Source organism: Sus scrofa, chromosome 14 (genome assembly GCF_000003025.6).
Source record: "Sus scrofa isolate TJ Tabasco breed Duroc chromosome 14, Sscrofa11.1, whole genome shotgun sequence".
Classification (NCBI taxonomy): Eukaryota; Metazoa; Chordata; class Mammalia; order Artiodactyla; family Suidae; genus Sus; species Sus scrofa.
In genome coordinates this window covers 63,295,669-63,320,374 of record NC_010456.5, presented here as the reverse complement: position 1 = coordinate 63,320,374, position 24,706 = coordinate 63,295,669, and the positions used below count along the sequence as shown (strand labels likewise).

General features: G+C 40.8%; 1 protein-coding gene across 1 annotated transcript in view; it reads left to right on the top strand.

Annotated features, from left to right (window-relative positions):
• CCDC6 (coiled-coil domain containing 6) overlaps positions 20,350-24,706 on the top strand; it is a 124,376-nt gene continuing 120,019 nt past the window's right edge. The window contains exon 1 of the mRNA XM_001929282.5: positions 20,350-21,396. Coding sequence (XP_001929317.3) covers positions 21,082-21,396 — 315 coding nt within the window. The 5' untranslated portion in view covers positions 20,350-21,081. The remainder of the gene's footprint in view (positions 21,397-24,706) is intronic.

Below are 24,706 nucleotides of genomic sequence, written 5' to 3'. Positions count from 1 at the left end.
TCTCATGACAAGGGCTCTTTCTCTCCATCACTTTGTCCCTCTTTGGACTCCCTTGGCTGCTTTCCTAAAGTTTTCTTATGATTTTTTTTAGAGCTTTGAATGTGGCAAGCATGGCAATAGGTGATTTACATGCATAGCTTCATTAAATTTATAATAGAATATTAACTAATAAAAGTTAGAAAGCATCTACAGTGATTTCAAAGGGAGCGTTTATGGTAATTAGAGCTCAGATTTCTGAAATGCTGACAACGATCTTAGGAAAAAGAGAGATAAAGAGGGAGAGAGGGAAGAAAGAAAGGAAGATGATTAGAGTTAATATTTTTATAAAGTGTGTGTGATGAAAGGATTTCAACAAAGCATATGACAAGTAGTGTCATAATGTTATTTTGATGAAATGATGAAATGTGTTTTCAATCAGGGTACAGAGAAAGTAATATATAACTTCTCCAAATGCATCTAAAAAACACTCACTCAGGGAGTTCCCTGGTAGTTTAGTGGTTAGGATTCGGTACTTTCACCAGTCTGGCCCAGGTTCAATCCCTGGTCTGGGAACTGAGATCTTACATCAAGCCACTGCACACCACAGGTGCCCCCCCACAAGAAAAAGGATACTCAATTAGTGGATAGTGATTGGTTAAATACGGAATACTTCCTATGGGCTGGTCACCAGACTAAATGCTTTACCTGCTTTACTCTCATTTAATCTCTATGAGACTCTATGGGAATATTATTATTCTTTCTGTTTAACATATTAGGAAGTTGAGGCACACATTATTTAAATAACTTGCACAATTACATAGCTAGTAATAGATAGAGATAGGACTTTAACAAATTCCTATCAGTGCACTTAACTGCCATGCATACTGCCTCAACAGTAACCTGACTGGAGTCCTCCATCCTTATACGCTATCAATTTTTGTTTGCTTATTTTTTATTATTTTTATTTTTGGCTACACCTGTGGCATGAAGAGGTTCCTGGGCCAAGGATAGAAACCACATCTCAGCAGTGATCCAAACCACAGCAATGACAGCACTGGATCCTTAACCTGCTAGGCCACCAGGGAACTCCTCAATTTTTAATAGTAATTTGGATAAAGATATAGATGGCACACCAATTTAAGTATAATCTAAAGCAGAGAAGAGGAGCTAAAGCTTTAGAAAGTTCAGAGTCAGAATTCAAAATTATTTCAACATGTTTCATGCTAGAACAGATAACAACTGACATTTGCAGTTTAATGCAGGGCTTCTTGGCCTTAGTGCTATTAACATTTTGGGCCAGATAATTGTTTGCTTTGAGGACCTATCCTGTGTACTGTAGGATGTTTAGCAGCATCCCTGGCCTCTACCTGCTAGATACTAGTAACAGCCTCCAGTTGTGACAACCAAAGATGTCTCCAAACGCTGTCAAGTGTCACCTGGGAGGTAAAAATCACCCCGGGTTAAGAACCACTGAGAGTTTCTTGTGGCTCAGCAGGTTAAGAAACCCACATAGTGTTTGTGAGGATTCCATTTTGAACCCTGGCCCTACTCAGTGAGTTAAGGATCCAACATTGCTGCAAGCTGCAGCATAGGGGTGTAAGTGGAAGATGTGGCTTGTATCCGGTATGTCTATGGCTGTGGCTTCAGCCCCTAGACCAGGAACTTCCATATGCTGCAGGTGCAACTGTAATAATAAAATAATAAAAAATAAAATAACCCCTGGGAGTTTTCTTGTACAGGTTAAGGATCTGGCACTGTCACTGCAGTGGCTTGGGTCGCTTCTGTGATCTACTGGAGGTCGAATCATCCACCATCTTGGACCTCGTTGCTTCTAACCAGTTTTTGTTTGGTCCTCAGTGGCTGTGTCATCTTTTTAAAATTCATTTATTTATTATTATTGATTTATTTTTGTTTGTTTGTTTTTTTAGGGCTGCACCCACGGCATATGAAGTTTCCCAGGCTAGGGGTCAAATTGGAGCTGCAGCTACTGGCCTATACCACGGCACAGCAACACTGGATATGAGCCATGTCTGCAATCTACACCACAGCTCATGGCAATGCCGGATCCCTAACTCACTGAACAAGGCCAGGGATCAAACCTGCATCCTCATGAATGCTAGTCACTTTCACTACCACTGAGCCACAGTGAGAAATCCCTGTCACCTTTTTTTTAAAGGTTTTTCTTTAAACCTACCCTCTTCCCTCCTGTTTCAGTTTTAGAGTGGCATCTCAGAGTCTTGCGCCTACCTTTCCTTCCTGTCTAATTATATTTATATTCATGGATAGTTTTAGCATCTTGGAGAATTACTTTTTCCCCAGGGCAGTTGCCCTGGGTTAGCACTTTAGAAATTACTTCAGATATGGCTTCTCATTCTAAGCAAAAAGCTTGGTCTGTAGTGTATTTGATGCTAAGAAACTGAACTTTTTTCCTCTCTTCAAACTTTTCCTGGGCTGCTGTATTCCTACATATTCTTAAATCTCTGCTATGCTTATATAAATTGTATAAAATAATATTTAACTAACTGAAATAAAAAAGGAAGCTTTCCTCATGCTACCCATACTTTTATTATGAAAAATTTTAAATATGCAGGGAGGAGTTCTCTTTGCAGCTCAGCAGTAACGAACTTGACTAAGATCCATGAGGGCACAGATTCCATTCCTGGCCTCTCTCAGTAGGTTAGGCATCCAGCGTTGCCATGAGCTGTGGTGTAAGTCACAGATTCGGATCAGATGTGGAGTTGCTGTGGCGCAGGCTGGCCTCTGTAGCTTCCATTTGACCCTAGCCTGGGAACTTCCATATGCCATTGATGAGGTCCTAAAATAAAAGACAAAAAAAAAAAAAAAATGCAGGGAAATTGAAAGAATAGCGCAATAATTATCCACATACCTAGCATTTATTATTCAGCAATTAAAAAAATCTTTTACCATTAAAAAAAATATATATGTGTATATATATATTTTTTTTTGTCTTTTTGCCGTTTCTTGGGCCGCTCCCGCGGCATATGGAAGTTCCCACATTAGGGGTCTAATCAGAGCTGTAGCCACCGGCGTACGCCAGAGCCACAGCAACGTGGGATCCAAGCCGCGTCTTCGACCTACACCACAACTTAGGGCAACGCCGGATCCTTAACCCACTGAGCAAGGGCAGGGACTGAATCCGCAACCTCATGGTTCCTAGTCGGATTCGTTAACCATTGCACCACGACGGGAACTCCATAAAAATATTTTTATATGTTTTATATACTTATATAACTTTTTTTTGCTAAACCATTTGAAAAGAAGTTTCAGACCACATGTCAGTTTACCTCTAAATTCTTCAGCAGGCATTTTCTAAAAATAAGAAAGGAGTTCCCATCATGGCTCAGTGGTTAACAAATCCGACTAGGAACCATGAGGTTGCAGGTTTGATCCCCCGGCCTCGCTCAGTGGATTAAGGATCTGGCGTTGCCATGAGCTGTGATGTAGGTCATAGATGTAGCTCAGATCCTGCATTGCTGTGGCTCTGGCAAAGGCCATCGGCTACAACTCTGATTATTCCCGTAGCCTGGGAACTTCCATATGCCAAGGGTACAGCCCTAGAAAAGACAAAAAGACAAAAAATAAATTAATTAAATAAAAAATAAAAATAAAATTATCCTATGTAACTAAAATGCCAGTATCACATGTAAAAAAAATTCTCTAATAGCATCCAATACTGAGTCAGAATTCTAATTTCTCTTAACAATTTTTCAAATCTCTCATAGGTTTTTTGTTTTTGTTTTTGTTTTGAACTAGGATCCAATCAAGTCTATACATTGCTTTTGACTATTGTGTTTCTTACATATTGTTCTAGAGTATTGTTTCAACTCTTCTTTGATGATATTGAGTATTTTATGAGACCAGGAAGCTATGTTGTAGAATGTCCTGCCTTCAGTATTTGATTTGTTTTTTCCTTACAGTGCATTTAATTTGCTCCTCTAACACTTGTATTTACTATACACTGGATATTAAATCTAAAGACCTAGTTCAATTTGAGTTAGACATTTGTAGCACATATATTTCATAGAATGTCTTTCAGCATTCTATTAATAGACAGCCAATTTCTGCCTATTCTACAATTTGTATTTCTAAATTTGATGACTTGGTTAAGGTAGTGACTGTCATGTTGCTTCATCATAAAGATAATTTTTCCCTTTGTCTGGAACAAATGCTTTGGTTTCATGAGAATATCCTGTTTTTCAACAACGTTCCACCTGATTACTTATTATCGATTGAAGACTTTTGCCTACATCATTTATTTCATGGGGGTAGAGGATGCACGATTCTGACTTTCTAATTGGATCATCTCTTCCTCCTTTATTAGCTGATATGCTTTTGTAAAGGAGCATTTATCCTCATTAACTGAAGCTGAACTACATTTCCTTTTAAAACAGCAAGTAAATGCTTAATTCTTTCCCTTTAATTAAAAACATAAGGCTTTTTAATGATTTTTATTCAGAAGACAGTTTCAACTATTTGAAATAGAGTAAAATTTCCCAAAACCAAAGGCAAGAAATTGTTTCTAATTTTCTCAGTAAGAGAAAAACAGAATTTTAATTGCCATCTTCAAAATGCAATTTATTTCTTAATTATTAGGTTGTTACATGAGAATTAAACTGTAATAGTTTCAAAAAGCAGTATTAAAGTGGTTAATAACTCATTATTATGTATCACTTATGCAAACATTACTTTAAGAATCACATTGAAGGAATTCCTGCTATGGCAGAGTGGGTTAAGAATCTGACTAAAGGAGTTCCCGACATGGCTCAACAGAGATGAATCTGACTAGCATACGTGAGGACACAGGTTTGATCCCTGGCCTTGCTCAATGGGTTAAGGATCCAGCATTGCTGTGGCTATGGTGTAGGCCAGCAGCTACAGTTCCAATTTGACCCCTAGCCTGGAAACCTCCATATACATCAGGTGCAGCCCTAAAAAGACAAAAAAACAAAAACAAAGGACAACAACAAGAATCCGACTACAGCGGCTTGGGTTGCAGTAGAGGGTTGGGTTTGATCCCTGGCCTGTTGCAGTGGGTTAAAGAATCCAGCATGGCCACACTTGCAGCGTAGGTCACAGCTATGGCTCAGATTCAATCCCTGGCCTGGGAACTTTCATATGCTGTGGGTGAGGCACCCCCCCAAAAAAAGAATCACATTAGAATATTCTTCATTAAAGAAATGAATAACAAAGTAGAACAAGTGAAGGATTATTTGCCAAAAAGTGAAATTATCACCCATAAAATTATATTTATTGTCCTTGTATAGTCCAATAAAATCATCTTAAAAACCCAAATCACAGAGTTGTGGAGGAAAATAATATAAATATAGGGCGGTTAAAAAGTGAACCAGTATTAATTAACTGGTCAATATAGTTGAAAAAAAATCAAAATTTCTGTGGAGGAAAACAGAGTCTCTAAAATGTATCTTTTTTTTTTTTTCTAAATGGCCACACAGGCAGCATATGGCAGTTCCCTGAACCAGGGATTGAAGCTGTGGCAACACTGAATCCTTTAACCCACTGTACCAAGCCAGGGGATTAAACCTTTGCCTCTGCATGGACCTGAGCCACTGCAGTTAGATTCTTAACCCACTGTGCCAGAGCAGGAATTCCTAGAATTTATTCTTTTTTTTTCTTCTTTTTTTAGGGCCGCGCTCAAGGCATATGCAAGTTCCCAGGCTACGATTCGAATCAGAGCTATAGCTGCCAGCCTACGCCACAGCCACAGCAACACGGGGTCTGAGCCGAGTCTATGACCTACACCATAGCTCACTGCAATGCCGGATCCTTAACCCACTGAGCGAGGCCAGGGATAGAACCTGCATCCTCATGGATACTAGTTGGGTTCGTTACTGCTGGGCCACAACGGGAACTCCCTAAAATTTATTTTTGAGTAGGCTCCAATAAATATTCATTCCAGCGAATGTTGTGGAGCCTGAAATTATAAATATATCACAATAAAATAAAAACAAAAGCTATATAATTCAATCTCCTATGTCCATTTGGTACCTTTTCCTATACTGCTCCATTCCTTCCCGGATTACAGAAATATTAGGAAAATTTTCTTCATAAATTTGCTACTATAAAGAAACACTATACTGACATTGCCAAAGTCGGATGTTTAATCACTTTTTTTTTTTTCTGTAGAGAATAGGGAATTCAAGGCCTTTAAAAGTTTTTGATTAGTACTTTCCTGGACAAAAAATGTATTCCAGGGAAATCTGGGGGGAAAATTTTTTTTTAATTGACAAACTTTGGGGTCAAGAGAAAGAAAAGAAAAAATAAAGTGGTCACAGTGAACAACCTAAAAAAAAGTCAAAGGATTAGAGGCAATTTGCCAGATGATATATCAATTTCTCCAAAGAATTTCCTTTAGGTTTTGGCCATGTAAACATAGTATCAAATGCATGTTTTTTGTATTTTTTCCAAAGGCCTGTTTGATTCTACCTCATTCTTTCTGACAAACACTTAGAAATTGATCAACACACTCGTATCAAGGAAATGAGACTGAACTCTAGCACATAATCTTTCCTGGAGTGGGGGTGAGTCGAGTGATCTACCAGTTTCCCTTATTTTTCAATGGATTTTTTCAGTGCTATTTGAAGGAGAGGCAGAGATGGCCGTTGCTTTTCCTTTCTTTTCTTTTTCTTTTTCTTTTCTTTTCTTTCCCTTTCTTTCTTTCTTTCTTTCTTTCTTTCTTTCTTTCTTTCTTTCTTTCTTTCTTTCTTTCCTTCTTTCTTTCTTTCCTTTCTTTCTTTCTTTCTTTCTTTCTTTCTTTCTTTCTTTCTTTCTTTCTTTCTTTCTTTCTTTCTTTCTTTCTTTCAAGGGCTGCACTAGCAGCATATGGAAGTTTCCAGGCTAGGGGTCAAATGAGATCTCGAGCTGCCAGCCTATGCCACAGCCATAGCAAGGCCAGATCCAAGTTGCATATATGACCTACACCACAGCTCATGACAATGCTGGATCTTTAACCCACTGAGTGGGGCCAGGGATTGAACCCATGTCCTCACAGCTACTAGTCAGGTTCATTACTGCTGAGCCACAATGGGAACTCCCTAGCCTTTGCTATTCTGTCAGTTTTGCTATAACACTTGTTTTGAAAATGAGAATTTATTCCAGTGCAATTGATTTATTAGGAAATGATCTGCGCATAATGCAAATTTTGAATTTATGTGCAATTTTGTCTGTGAAAATGCTCGGTGGATGTAGGAAATGGCACCCAGCTGATTCGTACTCTGAAATTGCCAGTGTACACGGAGACCACGCTTCCCATGGACTACTCCCAGCCAATGGCTGAGTGCAGAGAGATCTAAGGCAGGCCCATCCCTAGGATGGGGGAGGACTCATCTGACCTGTCACCTAGGCTCAAAAATTCCCCAGTGGCTTTGTGAAAGGTTTTTTAAACATGCACTGAGGTCTGAGACTTTTCTGAGCCACCCTGCCTCCCCTCTCTTCTCCACAGGGGTTAGACCTTGCATTGCCCTCTAGCAGCTCTCCTAGCCTCCTCTGGCTCTCTTCCCCTTTCCCCTCAGGTATTTTCCTAAAAAAATCTCTGTTCACCTTATCCTGTCTTCATATTTATTTGTCAGAGTACCACATCTAACACAAGAATCAATCGGCCCATAGATTTTTTTTAATGATTTTTATTTTTTCCATTACAGTTAGTTTACAGTGGTCTATCAATTTCTACTCTACAGAAAAGTAATCCAGTCACATATATATCTACATTCTTTTTCCCACATTATCCTCCATCACGTTCCATCATAAGTGACTAGATATAGTTCCCTGTGCTATACAGCAGGATCTCACTGCTTATCCATTCCAAATGCAGTAGTTTGCATCTGCTAACCCAGATTCCAGTCCATCCCACTCCCTCTGCCTCCCCCTTGATTTTTTTTTTTTAAATTGGCTATGTAATGATGGTCATAGTTGAAGCTAGATGCTGAATCTTTCTGACCACATACAGTACTCTCAGATTCATAGGAAATTCATTATACAGTTTGTTTTGAATCTGTGTTAAAACTTCCATGGTGAAAAGTTTGAAATGGAAGGAAGGAAGAGAGGGAGGAAGGGAGGAAGGGCAGAAGAAAGGAAAGAAGGAAGGAAGGGAAGGAGCGGGGAATGAAGAGAGGGGAGAAAGGAATAGATAGAGTAACAAACATGGATGAGATAGTGAATCACACTCAACAGACTCTGCTTTGTGATCAGTGATCCCTGGTTCATCATAAGAGAACACACATGTTAAAAACAAATGGGAGTCCCCATTGTGGCTCAGCGGTAATGAACACAACTAATATCCATGAGGATGCGGGTTCAATCCCTGGCCTTGCTCAGTGGGTTAAGGATGCAGTGTTGTCACTGCAGTGGCTTGGGTCGCTGCTATGGCTTTAATTTGATCCCTGGCCTGGGAACTTCTGCACGCCATGGGTGTGGCAAAAAACAAACAAACAAACAAACAAACAAAAACACCTGCATCCCAGTCACTGCAGAGCTATTTACAGTAGCCAAGACATGGAAACCACCTAAAGGTCCATTGACAGAGGAATGGATAAAGAAGATGTGGTATATTTATACAACAGCCATCAAAAAGAAGGAAATAATGTCATTTGCAGCAACATGGATGGATCTAGAGATTAATTGAAGTAAGCTAGAGGAAGACAAATATCATATGATATTCCTTATATGTGAAATCTAAAAAACAAACAAAAAGAGATAAAAATGAACCTATTTACAAATCAGAAATAGACTCACAAATATAGAAAACAAATTTAAGATTACCAAAGGAGAAAGACTGTGCAAATTAGGAGTTTGGGGTTAATACATACACAATACTACATATAAAACAGATAACTAACAAGGACCTACTGTATATCACTGGGAGCTATACTCAATATATACATATTTTTATCTTTTTTTTTTTTTTTTTGCTATTTTTTGGGCCACTCCTGCGGCATATGGAGGTTCCCAGGCTAGGGGTCCAATCGGAGCTGTAGCTGCCAGCCTAGGCCAGAGCCAGAGCAACTCGGGATCCGAGCCGCATCTGCAACCTACACCACAGCTCACGGCAACACCGGATTGTTAACCCACTGAGCAAGGGCAGAGACCGAACCCGCAACCTCATGGTCGGATTCGTTAACCACTGCGCCATGACGGGAACTCCTGTACTCAATATTTTTATTTATTTTTTTAGTGGCTGCATCTGTGGCATATGGAAGTCTCTGGGCCAGGGATTTCTTCTGAACCACAGCTGCAGCAACACTGGATCCTTAACCCACTGTGCCACAGTGGGAACTGCTATAATCAATATTTTTCAATAACCTATAAGTGAAAAGAATCTGAAAAAAGATATGTGTGTGTGTGTATATATATATATATATATGCAACTGAATCACTTGGCTGTACTCCTGAAACTAATATAATATTGTAAATGAACTCTATTTCAATAAAACAAACAAAAAACCACTCCCACCCCATTCTTTCTCCCTGAAAGCAGGAAATAAATCTCCCATGTGAAAGTCCTCTCTCTGTACCAGGATAGAAAACATTCTTATTTCCAGAGATGGAAATAAGGATTATTTAAATTAGGGAATTTAAAGCTAAGAAAGCTTTAAACAAACTTTGTTACTTCTTCATTATTCTGCCACCCTAAGCACAAACACTCATTAAATCTCTACAAATAATTGTTTGTCTAAAAATGATATATAAACAGCCTGCTTTGATCAGTTTGGAGGTCCCATTTCCATCAGATCTCTGTGGGTACAAATTAATTTGGTTTTCTCCTGTTAAACCTTCATGTGTCACGTTAATCCTTAGACCAGTGAAAAGAACTAGAGGTGTGTAGGGGGGAAATTTCCCTGTCCCTGACCTAGGAAATTAGCAAATATTGAGCCATTGCTTCTAGGGGAAATACAGAATTTGGTTCCTATGAGCTTCTGGTCACAATTTTTCATGTCCATCAATACATAGGCTTGTTCTATGTGAGTTTCTCTTTAAAGACATCTCGTTTAATATATATTGTTCATTGATGAATACTGAACTCCTGTCCAATAGCACTATAACTCATGCTTGAAGGCAGCAAATCTGACATAAATTATTTCCTCCCTAAGGCACCACAACTTTCTTGTGCACTGGAGGGCCATTTTAAACAATGAAATCATCAACAAAGAAACACAACAATGCAAAAGGTGAGGCACCAAATAGACCATGAAGAGGTCACTATTTACAGGTTAAGAGCGGAAACAAAAAGACAGTGCTGTCTTCTTCTGCCTCAGCTGGGAACTTGCCTATCAAGTGACTCAAGTTTTCTGTCTTCAGCACATGTCTTCTCATGACCAAAAAAGCACCGTGTGTATTGATTTGGGAATTACAAATAAATTTTAGGGAGTAGGCAAATTCGTAAATATGGCCAATTGTATTGTAAACATACAGAAAAATATTGAACAAACAGGCATGTAGGATCTAGTCTTATCAAATCTTAACGTTTTGTTACATTTACATGTAATCCTTTCTGTGCTTATTTTTTTAAGGAAATAAAACATTACAGAGACAGGCAAAGCCCTCTGTTATCTTTTCTCTCTTCCTGGAAGCAACCACTATCCTGTATTTGTTTATCATTATGTATATCTTTTATATAACTACTGCATATATTTATTACACATGACCACAAATGGTCACTGTTTTGCCCACCTTTGAACTTTATGTAAATTGTATCATATGTACTATATCTCTGCTACTTGTTTTGTTTTCCTTGAACATGTTTTTGAGAATTATCTATGCTGCATAGAATGAGTTTATTTATCTGCTTTAATTATTTATTTATCTGCTTTTCTACTGATGAACGTTTATTTATTCCTATGTTTGCTCTTTCACAAAATTTTACAAAGATTCTGTTTGTTTCCTTGTTTGTGTGCAATTGTTTTCTAGAATGTATACTAAGTAATAGAATTGCTAATTATAAGAAATGTGCATTTTCAACTTTATTAGTTATTACCAATTTTTTCTCCAGTTTACACTTCTGTCAATAACAAATGAGATGTTCTCACCAACACTTGATATTGTTGGATGTAAATTTTGTTGCCAGTTTGAAGGTTATGCAAGGTTATCTCACTGTGGTATTATTTTCTCTTGTTTTTTATTTGTTTGTTTTTAAAGCCATGCCTGGGGCATATGGAAGTTCCCAGGCCAGGATCAAAACTGAGCCACAGCTGTGGCAACACCGGATCCTTTAACCCACTGCGCAGGGCTGGGCATCAAACCTGCACCTCTGTAGGACCCAAGCTGCTGCAGTCAGATTCTTAACCCACTGTGCTATGGGAACTTCGCACTGTGGTATTATTTTGGATTACTAGTGAGACTGTGAGATTGAGTATTTTGTCATTTGTTTGCTGATGATTTGGTTTTGTACTTCTTTTGACTTGCCTGATCAATAGCTTTTGCCTTTTTTTTTTTTAATTAATGGATTTTTTTTGTCCTTTTTTTTTTTTTTTTTAAATCCACTTGTAGGAGTTGTTCATATATTCTGATACTAATCCTTTGTCAGTTATATGAGATGCCAAGATCTCATCTGCTACATGTAATCGTTCAGGGATCAAGGTGGACAGAGGCTCTGCCATCTTGAATGTGGGTTCTTTATGGTAGACCTGGAGGTCAATGTTACAGTTAATCATAAAGGAAAAAAAGTACTAAAGACTATGTTTGAAACTCTTCTTTTGGTCACACCTGTGTCATGAGGAAGTTCCCATGCCAGGGGTTGAACTGATATCATAGCAGTGACCTGAACCACAGCAGTGCAATGCTGGAAGCTTAACCCACTGAACCAGCAGGGGACCCCCCACGTGCTTGAAATTTTTCATTTTCTGTGTATGGTGGTGGTGACACATATCCACTCTGGGGAAAAATGTCATGTGTTCATAACTGACTGCAAGGGAGGTTGGGGGATATGAACAATTTTGGTGAATAGTTAGAAGTCTAACACTTAACTTTTTTTTTCTTTTTTTTTTTTGTACTGCCCCTGTCTGGTTTTAGTACCAGGTTTATTATCCTCATAAAATAGTTGTGGGTTATTTCCTTGTTTTTCTATTTTCTGGAACACTTTGTATAAGACAGGGATTATTTGTTTTCTTTGTTTGGTAGCACCATCTTATAAAACTTTCAGACCACAAGGGAGTTTTCTTTGGGGGAAGGGGTACATGTTAAACTTCAGATTCAATATGTTAAATGGTTACATTTAGGTTTACTATTCATTCTTGGCAAGCAATTTTTTTCTACAAAAAGTACATCTTTTGGAGTCCCCGTCGTGGAGCAGTGGTTAACGAATCCGACTAGAAACCATGAGGTTGCGGGTTCGATCCCTGGCCTTGCTCAGTGGGTTAAGGATCTGGCGTTGCTGTGAGCTGTGGTGTAGGTCAAAGACGTGGCTCAGATCCCGCGTTGCTGTGGCTCTGGTGTGGGCCAGCGGCTACAGCTCCGATTAGACCACTAGCCTGGGAACCTCCATGTTCGGGAGCGGCCTTAGAAAAGGCAAAAGGACAAAAAAAAAAAAAAAAAAAAAAAAAAAAAGCTATAATAGAAAAATAAAAATCTTAAAAAAAAGAAGCTTCATATCTAAATTCTGATTTACAGGATATACAAAGGGCAGAGAAAAAATTAAAACAATTTCTTTTTTTTTTTTTTTTTTTTTTGTCTTTTTTGTCTTTTTTTTTGTTGTTGTTGTTGTTGTTGCTATTTCTTGGGCCGCTCCCACGGCATATGGAGGTTCCCAGGCTAGGGGTCCAATCGGAGCTGTAGCCACCGGCCTACGCCAGAGTCACAGCAACGCGGGATCCGAGCCGCGCCTGCAACCTACACCACAGCTCACGGCAACGCCGGATCCTTAACCCACTGAGCAAGGGCAGGGACCGAACCCACAACCTCATGGTTCCTAGTTGGATTCGTTAACCACTGCGCCACGACGGGAACTCCAAAACAATTTCTAAAGAAAGAAATTGGGCAAAGCTATAAGTGGGATATTCTACAATTATCTTCAGTATTTTAATGAAATGAAAAAGTGATGAAGAAAAAAAAAAAGAAAAAGTGATGGGAGGGCTTTATTACAATGAAAAAGACAAGACAAAAAAGCCCCAAATGCAATACAATATGTGGTCTTCGATTAAATCCTGATTTGAATAAGCCAGCTGTTGATGACATGCTGGAGACAATTGTGAAAATTTGATATCAATAGAGTATTAAATGATATTAAGGGAAATGCAGTTAATTTTATCAGGGATAATAATTGTATTGTGGTTATGTAGGAAAATTATTTGGAGTGAAATATTATGATGTCTCTATTTTGCTTTAAGATGAACATATTACTTTCCTCTTTAGAAAGGAAAAGAGTTCTAATTTATTTCCTACAGGATAAAATCTAAATTCCTTCCTGTGGCATAGAAAAATGCTGGAAATCTGTCTTAATTTCCATCTCTTGTCACTTGCTCTCATAGAGCTTCTCCTCTGACCTCACTCAAGTATTCACTCTTTTTTTGGTCTAAACCGCAATCTCATTTTTTCTACACAAGATGACCTTCCCTACCCTCTCCATATAATTTTTAAAATTGATACCCATATAGGAGTTTCCGACTTGGCACACTGGGTACAGAATCCGATTGCAGCAGTTCAGGTCACTGTGGAGGTTTGGGTTTGATCCCTGGCCCAGTACAGTGGGTTAAAGGATCCATGTTGCTGCAGCTGTGGTTCAGATTTGATCCCTGGCTCAGGGAACTGCCATATGCCATGGGTGCAGTCATTAAAAAAAAAAAAAATTGATATCTATGTATATGTGCAATTAGCACATGCTCATCAAAAAACAATATTAAATATGTTTAATAGTGGCACATATTGGTCTTTTAATGTATAAAATACATACAAAACTAGAAGGATACATATCTATACATATAAAACTAGAAGGATATATATCTATAATGGAGAAGAGGTTGGAAATCAAACTCTGAGTCCTTATTAAAGGGGCTTACCTGTAAGTGTTCTATGACTTTGAAAAGGAGGAAAATACTAAAGAAATAGGACCAAATGGCAAAACTTATCAATTCAGGGTGTTTAGAATGTTTACTAGAATGTATCTTTAAAATTTTTCTCTCTACAAAAAAAAAACAAACAAAAAAACAACACAACTGTGTATCTGCAGACTACATTAGTTTGAACCACAGTCCAATCTGTCAGTTGATGAGCTCGGGCAATTTTCTTTATTTCTCCTAGCATGAGTTTCCTCATCTTTACCATGGCGATAATAATAACTACTCCTCTAGGGTTATTGTGAGGATTAAACAAGTTAACACATGTGAAGCACTGAAGCATTTTGCCAGTGTCTGGCACAGAGTAAGCACCTAATAAATATGAGATATTATGTGTTGAAACTTGCCTTGTAACCTAGTTCATTGTCAGTTTTGGTAAGTCATGTGCCTGAAAATAAGGCTTGTTCCATGTGTTCTACAATTGTTAAGTGCAGGTGTACACACACACACACAAACACACACACATATTTGATCAAGCTTGTTAATTGTAGTCAAAATCTTTCACATTCTTTTAAGTTTTCTATTTGCTTAATCTTTCAACAGCGAGATGTGCTGCAGTCACAGATGATAATTGTGGATTTGTCAACTTATAACTGTTAATTTTTAATACATATATTTGAGGCTATATTACTAGGTACATAAAAATGTAATTTCTTTCTCTAGTTATTATGTTCTGCTTTCTGTTGTAGTTTATAGCACTGATAGCACTTTTGATTTCTTTGAGAGACATTTTAATATGGCTTCTTCAGTTTTCTTTTTTTTTTTTTTTCTATGATAAATTTTTTTTTTTTTAATTTTCCCACTGTACAGCAAGGGGGTCAGGTTATCCTTACATGTATACATTGCAATTACAGTTTTTCCCCCACCCTTTCTTCTGTTGCAACATGAGTATCTAGACATAGTTCTCAATGCTATTCAGCAGGATCTCCTTGTAAATCTATTCTAGGTTGTGTCTGATAAGCCCAAGCTCCCGATCCCTCCCACTCCCTTCCCCTCCCATCAGGCAACCACAAGTCTCTTCTCCAAGTCCATGATTCTTCAGTTTTCTATTGTAGGTTTTTGTAAAATACACCATTTTTCATTTTTTTTCAAAGTACTTAGTTTAAATGTCTTATGGTCTTATAAAAATATGGCTGATTTTTTTCCTAGTCTGATTATCTTGCTGTTTTTATAGGTAGGATCAATTATAGTTATTATGCTTTCTCATATATTTGCATGAATTTCTCTGATTTTTTGCTTATGTGTGTGGTTTCTATTTCTGATTTTCTCTGTTCTCTTTTCTCCTTTTAGCTTTTAATTTTTTAATTTTAATTTTTAATTTCTGGGCCACACCCAGTAGCATATGAAAGTTCCTGGGCCAGGGATCGAACCTACACCACAGCAGTGACCTGAGCTGCTGCAGTGATGCCAGGTCATTAAGCTGCTGAGCCACAAGAGAACTCATTATTATTATAAGAGAACTCTTAATCCTCTAGTGGATTGATCAAGCATTTGCTGTTCTCCTTTATTCCCCTCTACTGATTTGGAAGTTAAAATTTTCATTTCTATTCCTTTAGTGGATTACTCTAAAATTTTAACATATGTTACTCAAAAACTTAAGCAAATCATGATCTCCATTTTCCTTTTGAACATAAAGTTTTTAGAATGCCTTAACTCTAATTCTGCTCTATTAATTTGTTGTTGTTTCCCAGTATTGTAATTCTCCCTAAGATAGTAATTATTAAAATTGTTTTTAACTCCCATTATTCGCTATCATTATTATTTTAATTTACATAATTAGTATTTGTTTAAATTTATCTACTTCCTTCCAAGTTTCTTTGCCCATGATACTTTCTTTTATCTTACTTCTTCCAGTAAAGCATCTAGAAATTCTTTTAGTTGGACCATGTTAGTGGCATTGTATTTGTCTTATATCTTTAATTGAGTTTTATTTTTAAAAATTTGAATATCCATGCATAGAATCCTAGTATAGTTATTTTCTCTTAGCATTTTGACATAATTGCATTGTCGTTTGGCTTCTATTGCTGCTAAGAAATCTATTGACACTCTAATTGTTAGTAACTTTTCTTTAAAGAACAATTTTTCTGTTGTTGTTTTTTTCTCTTTCTGGTTTTATATAAGATTGCTTTCATTTTTTTGCATTTGGTCTTCAGAATTTTTACCAGTATATGTGTGAATTTCTTTTTATATAGCTTTGTTTTTATTTATCTTATTCCATTCTCATTTTACATTCTTAATATGACCATTCATATTAAGTTCCAAAAAAGTTCCAAAAAGTTGTCAGCAATCACTTTAAATATTGCCTCTTCATTCTTCCTCTTTGTTTTATAATTCTTGAATACCTATTATATGTGTGTCAGGATTTGTTGCTCTATCCTCTTTTTTTTTAAATGGCAACACCTGTGACATATGAATGTTCCTGGGCCAGAGACTGAATCTACCCACAGCTGCAAGTCCAGATCCTTTAACCCACTGCACAGGGCTGGGGATTGATCCATGCCTCTATAGCCACCTGAGCAACTTCAGTCAGGTTCTTAACCCATTGTGCTACAGCAGGAACTCCATCTCCTGTGTGCTCTTATAACTTGGTATGTCTCTATGCGGCATCCTAATTTTCTCAGATTTATCTTCTACTTTGATAGTTCTCTGTTCAGGTATGTCAATCTGCTAAATAATTTAACTCCTTGAGGGTTTTAAAATTTAATCACTTAATAAAGTAAAAAACTGAGCAGGTAGTAGTTCAGTTGTTCCTAATTGAAAGAAGACAATGCTAATAGAGTAAAAACAATGACCAGATAAGGCTCTCCATCTAGAGGTTTGGAACAAGACAGAAAGAAGGACACCCTGCAGCCAAGGGAATAATTAAATAGCATCCTGATTTATTTTAGCTAATGACTTATTTCCTTAGACTGCTGTTTGTAGAAGGGGTTTTGATTCCCTGTGAACCAATAATGAGTAAAACACAAATGGCAGGATATAGATATGATATGTAATTAATCTTGCAGACTTGATCTCTTTCCTGGGTGGGATAGTGCATGTGCAAGGCCAGTTAAACATGAATAAGTGTAAAATATTGAAAAGGTGTGTTAAAGAAATAGGGTGGTTGAAGACAAGCCATAGTAAGAAGTGTGGATGTGGCTGTTGGGTCCAGTATCTCCGAGCTGGCTAGGTGACACAAGGAATTTGAAATGAGAGGGAGCTCCTGTTAATGACTCAGTGGTATGCTATCAATATGTGGCCTGAGCCACTCCCAAGTGGGCCTCCTTTTGCCCTGCAAAAGTAACTGTTTCACTAGATCAGCGGTTCTCAACCACGGGCAATGTTGCGCCTCAGAGGATATTTTGCAATGTCTGGAGACACTTTTTATTACTATTATTATTATCTTATTTTACGGCTATACTTTTGGCACATGGAAGTCCTGGGCCAGGGATCGAATCTCTGCCTTAGCTGTGACCTACATCGGATCCTTTAACCCACGATGCCATAGCTGGAACTCCTGCAGATACGTTTGGTTGGCATGCTGTTGGTATCTAGTGGGTTAGAGGCTGGGAGTGCTGTTAAACATCTTACAATTCACAGGACAGCCCCCCTCCCTGTACCCCCAATGAAGATTTTCCCAGCTTTAAGTGTCAACAGTGCCAAGGGTAAGAAACCTTATACTGGACCCAGGGAGCAGACTTAGCCTCTAAATCAAGGTACAGTTAAATAAATACTATCAACTACCTTTCAAGAAATGATAGCACCACAGTGGCACATTCTATGAGTCTATCCAAATTCTGACCCTCTGTGATAGTCAGCTCATACTTGCTTCACTCCAGTTCTTTTTAAAACTGAAATGGTGGGTTCTGCAACCACCAAATCCATTCGATTTGCATGAAATCACTTATATTTGACAGTAATGTAACTAGGTGTGTACAGCATTAAAAGTTAAATAACAGGAGTTCCCTCTGTGGCACAGTGGGTCAAGAACCTGACTGTGGTGGCTCAAGTGACTGCAGAGTTGCTGGTTCCATCTGTGGTCTGGCACAGTGGGTTAAAGGATCTGGTGTTGCCACAGCTGCAGCTCAGATTCAATCCCTGGTCAGGGAACTTCTGTATGCTACAGGTGCAGCCATTAAAAAAAAAAAGAGAATTAAACAAATTTCCTATGATTTATGCCCTTATTTTAACTTTGTTATTGAAAGTTCCAAGGTCAGAGAGTAAATCAGCTACAAAAATGGCATTAGACCAAAAGATTTTGATGTTGTGCCTTGCAATTAGACTCTAGGTATTCTTTTTCATTGTTTTTATATTTTTGCAGTTTGAATTTAGGACAAAGGTAGATTTTGTTATTTCTCCAATGAAAATGATGGCCTACATTGGTCTCTTCTTCCTCCAGGCAGCACACACTTCTGATTCATTTCCCCCAGAAAGCAGAGAAATGATATTATTGGTTTTCTAACTAGTGTTTCCATCGTAATGCTATTACTGAACTAATGTTGTGATAAACGGTCTGTTTATAAGGGTAATCACTTTTACAAGAAGTAGAAAATTAGACACGCTTCTGCTTTGCAATAACAATAAAAACCACAGTGAAAAAAAATTCCCTCGTTTATTTCCATCTGTATCAGCAGGGAAGCTTTAAGAAGATGGCTTTCCTCTTAATGTCTTTTAAACGCAGTTATTGCCTCAAGTATCGTGTCAAAAAGCAGTTTTTGTCCTAATTCTATTCAGACCAATCCATTTTAAGTTACTGTAACGTGGGCCCTTTAAGAAAGTCAGGCTCTTGAAACTCCACCCCTCCGCTGACTTGAAGCATTTAAGTCCTCTTTCTGAGGCAGTTGGTGATAAAGCTGAGAGAGAGCCAGCTTGCTCCCAGCTTTGCCTGGAAGGAATGTTTTTAAGTAAGCTCTGAAAGTGGAAGCTTTAAGATACTATGGGATAGGGAACAATGGAAACTTGTGAAGTATGGAAGCCAGACTGGCTCTTAAGATTCTATCACGGTGCTGGGGTAAAGCGGAAAGAATGCTGTTAAGTCTGAGTTTCCCCATGTGGCACGACTCCCTGCTAGCTTTACCCCTCCATTTCACCCAGCAAGTGAGATTTCCAGAAGCCACTTCCAATCTGAGGAGCTGCTTGTCTTAAGTAGCACATCCTCAAAAGGAAAAAGTGAGGGAGAGGAGTTAAGTCTCAGTGAATACTAAACTGGATCACTTCTAACAGAATTGTTGACATTGGCTATATGTTTCTGAAGAGTAAAGTCAACTTTTTTTTTTGTTCTCCTGCTACACCAATAATGGCTGAGTTCAGAAGTCCTCTAGTACTAAACTAAATAATTAGGACAAATTTGGGGTTTAATTGCCATTGGCATTTTGGAGCTGTCTGCTGCAAGCAGCCATCTTGGTAAAAGATGATGTCATTTGGAACCCTTGGCATTTTAGTTTATTCCCAGGTACCTGCTGTTAGGAATTAGCTGTTGAATTAACACTGTAATCATTAGGTCAAATTTAGGTTTAAAGACAATGGAGGAGTTGAAATAAAAATCATTAAAGCACTTCTTTATCCTTCCTAACACATTACAAACTTTCCCAGAAGTTCAAAGCAATAGAAAAAAAATTTACACTTTTTTCCCCTGTTTCCAGGTTTGTTCTTCTGTTGACTAAGCTTGGAAAATAAAACTAGTCTGGTCAGTTTCATTTTCTGATTTTTATACATAAGTGAAAGCTGTTTTGTGTCAACAGTGTAAAGTGTTTAGAATCACCTCACCTGCTGGGCCAATTTCCTGTAAGCCTTTGTTTGGGACGGTAAAGGGGAAATACAAGTTTTGATCTTGCATTTCTTATGCTTCAAAACTAAAACCCTGTATTAGACCACAGTAGGGTAATTTTTTTTTTTTTTTTTGACTTCTTAAAGTTTTCTAGGAGTGGGCAAGATGATAGTAAAGGCAAATGATGGTCATGTTCTATTTCCACTTAATCACTATTTGTATAGCATAATGCTCTGTCCGCAGTTACTTTGGAAAGTTGGCACTTAAAGGGATATTTTAATCCACAAAAAGTGTTTATCTTTTTTTCTTTTGGATTAGATAAATGTTACTGTCTTAATCCTACTGCACGACAGGTCCTGGCATTGTCTGCAAGATACGGAGAGAAAAGGAAAAAAACCTTGCACCTTGTTTAAACAATTGAGCACAGTGTGGTTTACGAGATGATTAGGAGGAGGAGAAAAGACATTGTCTCTCCTGCAATTTTTTTCTTAAGGAGGTTAACCTGTGGGTGCTGTCGCGTCGCCCTCCTTGGCTCCTTGCAGAGGAACTTAACGTTCTGTGAACGCTCTCCAAACCTTCCTAGGCAAGCTCGCTGAGATCCAACTAAAAGGGCTGCGTCTGTGTTTGAAGCAGACAGAGGGAGACAGGAGCACACAACAGTCGCCAGAAGATGGGGCCACAACTCGGCTGGGGCTGGGTGCCGGAGCCGGGCTGACCTTTCCACGTGTCCTCAGCACCTGCGAGGCTAGTGGGGCATTAGGTTTCCTTTTCCCAGGAGCGGGCGCGAGCCCGGAAGAGGCTGGGCGGCGGCGGGCTTAGGGCAGAGAGAGGTGGGAGGCCCTCCCTCTGAACACGTGTGGCGGGGGAGCAGCTGGTGCGGAGGCTGACCTGGTCGGCAGGCACCGGCCCGCCCCGCGCGTCCCCAGCCCGCCGGCGGACGCCAGAAGGCTGACGGCGGCGGCAGGCGGGTCTCGGAGCTTTTCGGCCTGCTTTGCTGGGCGGCCTAAGCGAGCGCGCCAGGCCCGGCTGGAGCGAGCCCCAGTGCAATACTGCCCGAGCCCGGGCGGGGTCTCTGTTCTCTGGCAGAGGAGGTCCCTTGGCAGCGGGAAGCTCCCTCTCTTTCTCTTGCCGCCGTTCGGAGTCTGCGCCCTGGTGCCAGGCGCCCAGATCGGCGCTCCCCTGTGCTCGCCCGGCGCCCACTCATTTGCAGCCCAGCCTTCGCCGCCGCCGCCTCCCCGCTCCTCCTCCTGGTTGTCTCCCCAGCCCGCCGCGGTCATGGCGGACAGCGCCAGCGAGAGCGACACGGACGGGGCGGGGGGCAACAGCGGCAGCTCGGCAGCCATGCAGTCGTCTTGCTCGTCGACCTCGGGCGGCGGTGGCGGCGGCGGGGGAGGCGGAGGCGGCGGCGGCGGCGGGGGAAAATCGGGGGGCATTGTCATCTCGCCGTTCCGCCTGGAGGAGCTCACCAACCGCCTGGCTTCGCTGCAGCAGGAGAACAAGGTGCTCAAGATTGAGCTGGAGACCTACAAACTCAAGTGCAAGGCGCTGCAGGAGGAGAACCGCGACCTGCGCAAAGCCAGCGTGACCATCGTGAGTGCACCCCCCCTCCCGGGGGGCGCGCGGCAGCGGGCGACCTCCTCCCGCCCCGGGGAGAGGCTGCACCCCACCCCGGGCAGTCCCCCGGACTTCTCCCAGGCTCTCGAGGACCCGCAGCGAGCAAGCTCCCTGCCAAGACCTGCCGGCCCGGGAGGGTGGGGGAGAGGGAGGTGTCCCTTCGGGGCCGCTCGGGTCTGCCCTCCCCGGGGGTCCAGGCCCCTCGCGGGGTGCGGGAGGAGGCTGCTGGGACCGCCACCCACGTTCCCTTGTCGCTTCTGGGGAGGAGGCCCCTCTTGGGCAGAGCTGGAGGTCGGCGGCGTGGCTGGGGGGCGGGGTGGGACTTTTTCCAGTCCTCGTCTGCCTGAGGGGTGCGTCCAGAATCTGGGAGACCTAGGCTGAGGGAGAGAGAGGCGGCTGGGGCCTGTTCCAGGGGCCTAGTTTGGGGTGCGGGGAGTGCGCAGCTGGGCTGGGCACTTGGCTGGCATCTGGACGGCGCTGGCTGGGTCGCCCGGGGAGGGCGCGGGAGAGAGTGGCCGGGAATCCGGGAAGTGGAGTTTTCTGGCCGGGATCGAGAGGGAAGGGCGGGTACCGGAGCTGATGCTCCCACCACGTTGGAAGTCCTTTCCTTGGACAGGGGGCGGGTGGGGGTGGCGGCGGCGGTATATAGCCGGGAGAACGCAGCATCTTAGACTGGCCTGGACGGGGGGAACGGTTTGAAGCCTGGACAAGCTGAAGCCTGGGTGAAGGGGATCGACTGACTCCTTGGCTGAGCAAGATATACGTGTTTGCTTCACGGGCGGTGGAGTGTCTCGGTTATTTTGCTTCGGAGTCCAGAGACTTGGTGGGAGAACAGGCTGTCTGTTCTCTTTCCACCTGGCCCCTGGAGGCTCCCCCGAAGAGGATAAGATTAGGTGTGCAGTTCTCCCTTCTAGCGTAGCAGGCCCTTAGAAAGGCCCCTATTAGCTGTGATGAGGCGAAACGTAACTGGAAAAAGTACACTGTGTGCTCTCACCTAACATCCCTGCCAGCTAGCCACATCATTAACATGCAGAATCCCCATACAGACAACTCTATTCAGATCAAAACAGTTTCCCAGCCGGGAGGAGAGAGGACTATGTCACGAAATCAAGGGGCTAAATTGCCGCAGCTGTTGCACAATAGCTGATTAGAACTGAACGTGCAGATGGAGAAAAAGGCATGAACGTGGGGATGGACCAAAGATCACACTCTAGAAAAGGAAATGGGGCAAGTTTAGGATGCCCCCCTTGCGAGAAAAGTCTGCAGTGGAGGAGTAAGCGTGTGTGGAAGCTTCCTTTGTGCTAGCTCACGCTTGGGAACTGGATGGCATCCTGAATTTGCTTAGGAAGCAGGTTTCCACCAAAGTTTCTGTGGGATTGGCTGCTTGGAGAGAAGTTGATTGCCTAAAGAGACTTCACATGCTCAAATCCAGCTCTGGTGAATGGAATTGGAGCAATATTCACAAGTCTCCAGACTGTAAAGTTCTTGAAGTGCCCTTTTGATAGGAAGGGGGAGGAATTTGCAGAGGCAGCCACTTCCAAGCCTCTTCTGCAGCTTTCTTGGCTGAAAGAGATGTTTTTGGTGAGTGGGGGTTTGAGAGGAGGGGAAAGTTGGTGGAAACAGTTTATTTAAGATTGGGGTTGGTAAATGAGAAGATTGGTCTAGCCTCTTGGAAAATGTGAACCACCGAAAGTAGTAAAACTTCTATGAAGCCGAATCTCTGGCCTCTTGCCTATAATGAGCAATTTAGGCTGTTTTTGTTTGTTTGGGAGGGAGGCTGGGGGAGTGGAGATAAAATAAAAGGGTTATCTGTTTGACATTTGACCATATTATAAGTAAGTCCGTAGATTGGACACAAACACGTTGGCTTTGCGTGGACAAACATGTTCATTCCTGGTGTCTAAGATCAGAGGCCTCTGAGAGCTTGGCTTGAAGAGTGTGCATGGTGGTGGCTTTCTTTGCCCTTAGCCTCTATTAAAACTGACACCCTACCAAATATGCTTTGTGAAATGTTCTGTGGCCACACTGAGTCAGATTTTAAAATTGTTTTAGATGGCAGCTCTACATACCAGAGGCCTCTCACTTCTTTAATCTCTGATGAATATATTCAGGGAAACAAAGTGCTTGCAGTTTACTTAGTTCCCTGGTCCTTGGCAGGTGTTCCTAAGGCCAAAGAGAGAAGAGATTCCTTTAAGCTTTTGAGACTTTTGTTAGAGTTAAGCAACTGACCTAGGACCCAGATTGTGTTGGGTGGGCGTGACTCCTCAGGTATATAATTTGGGAGGAGAAATGTCTGACTACGTGGAGTGGATCTGTGGATGTAAGGATTCCACTGAACAACACTATGTAGTAATCCATGTCAAGGTTAAACTTCACAGCCCCTGACACTTCTGACTGAAACATAGCCCTTGTTGGTAGCTGCCTGGGAAGTTTGTGACAAGGCCTAGAAATTGAATTCAATGAAGCCTTGCGGGATTTTTCACTGTTAATGTTTGTTTGAAGAGAAGATGGTACCCTAATCCTATTACTACTTACTCTCATGGCTCTTTACTAGCGCCTCTAATTATTAGTATTAACTTTCATGTTTTTGAGAACTAAAGGTGATGTTTATGGATGTTTTTCCTTTTCCCTGAACATATTCAGGAAGGTACATCGTGAATCAGCCACACCCCGGGAAGAGAATGGGCCCTCTTTTTTTTTTTAAACTATTTTTTGGAGTAGTTTTAGATTCGCAGCAAAATTGAGAAGTTACAGAGATTTCCCCAAAATGCCCTTGCCTTTCCTCCCCTCCTTTATTAGCAACATGCCCCACCTGAGTGGTACGTTTGTTACATTAGATTAACCAACATTGAAAAATCATAGTCACCTGAGGTCTACAGTTTATATTAAGGTTCATTTTTCTGTACTTTCCATGGGTTTGGACAGGTGTGCCAGGACATAAATCTCCAGTATAGAATACAGAGCAGATCATTGCTTTAAAAATCCCCTATACTCTGCCTTTTCGTCCCTCACTGACTCCTCACCACCACTGATCTTTTCACTGTCTCCATAGTTTTTTCCAGAATGTCTTATTGTTGGCATCATACAGTCTGCAGACTTTTCAGATTGGCTTCTTTCACTTAGTCGTACGCATTTAAGTTTCCTTCATGTTTTTCATGGCTTGATAGCTTATTTCTTTGTAGTGTTGAATAATAATCCATTGTTTGGTTGCCATTTACTTACTGAAGGACTTGGTTGCTTCCAAGTTTCGGCAGTTATGCATAAAGCTGCAGTAAATATCTGTGTG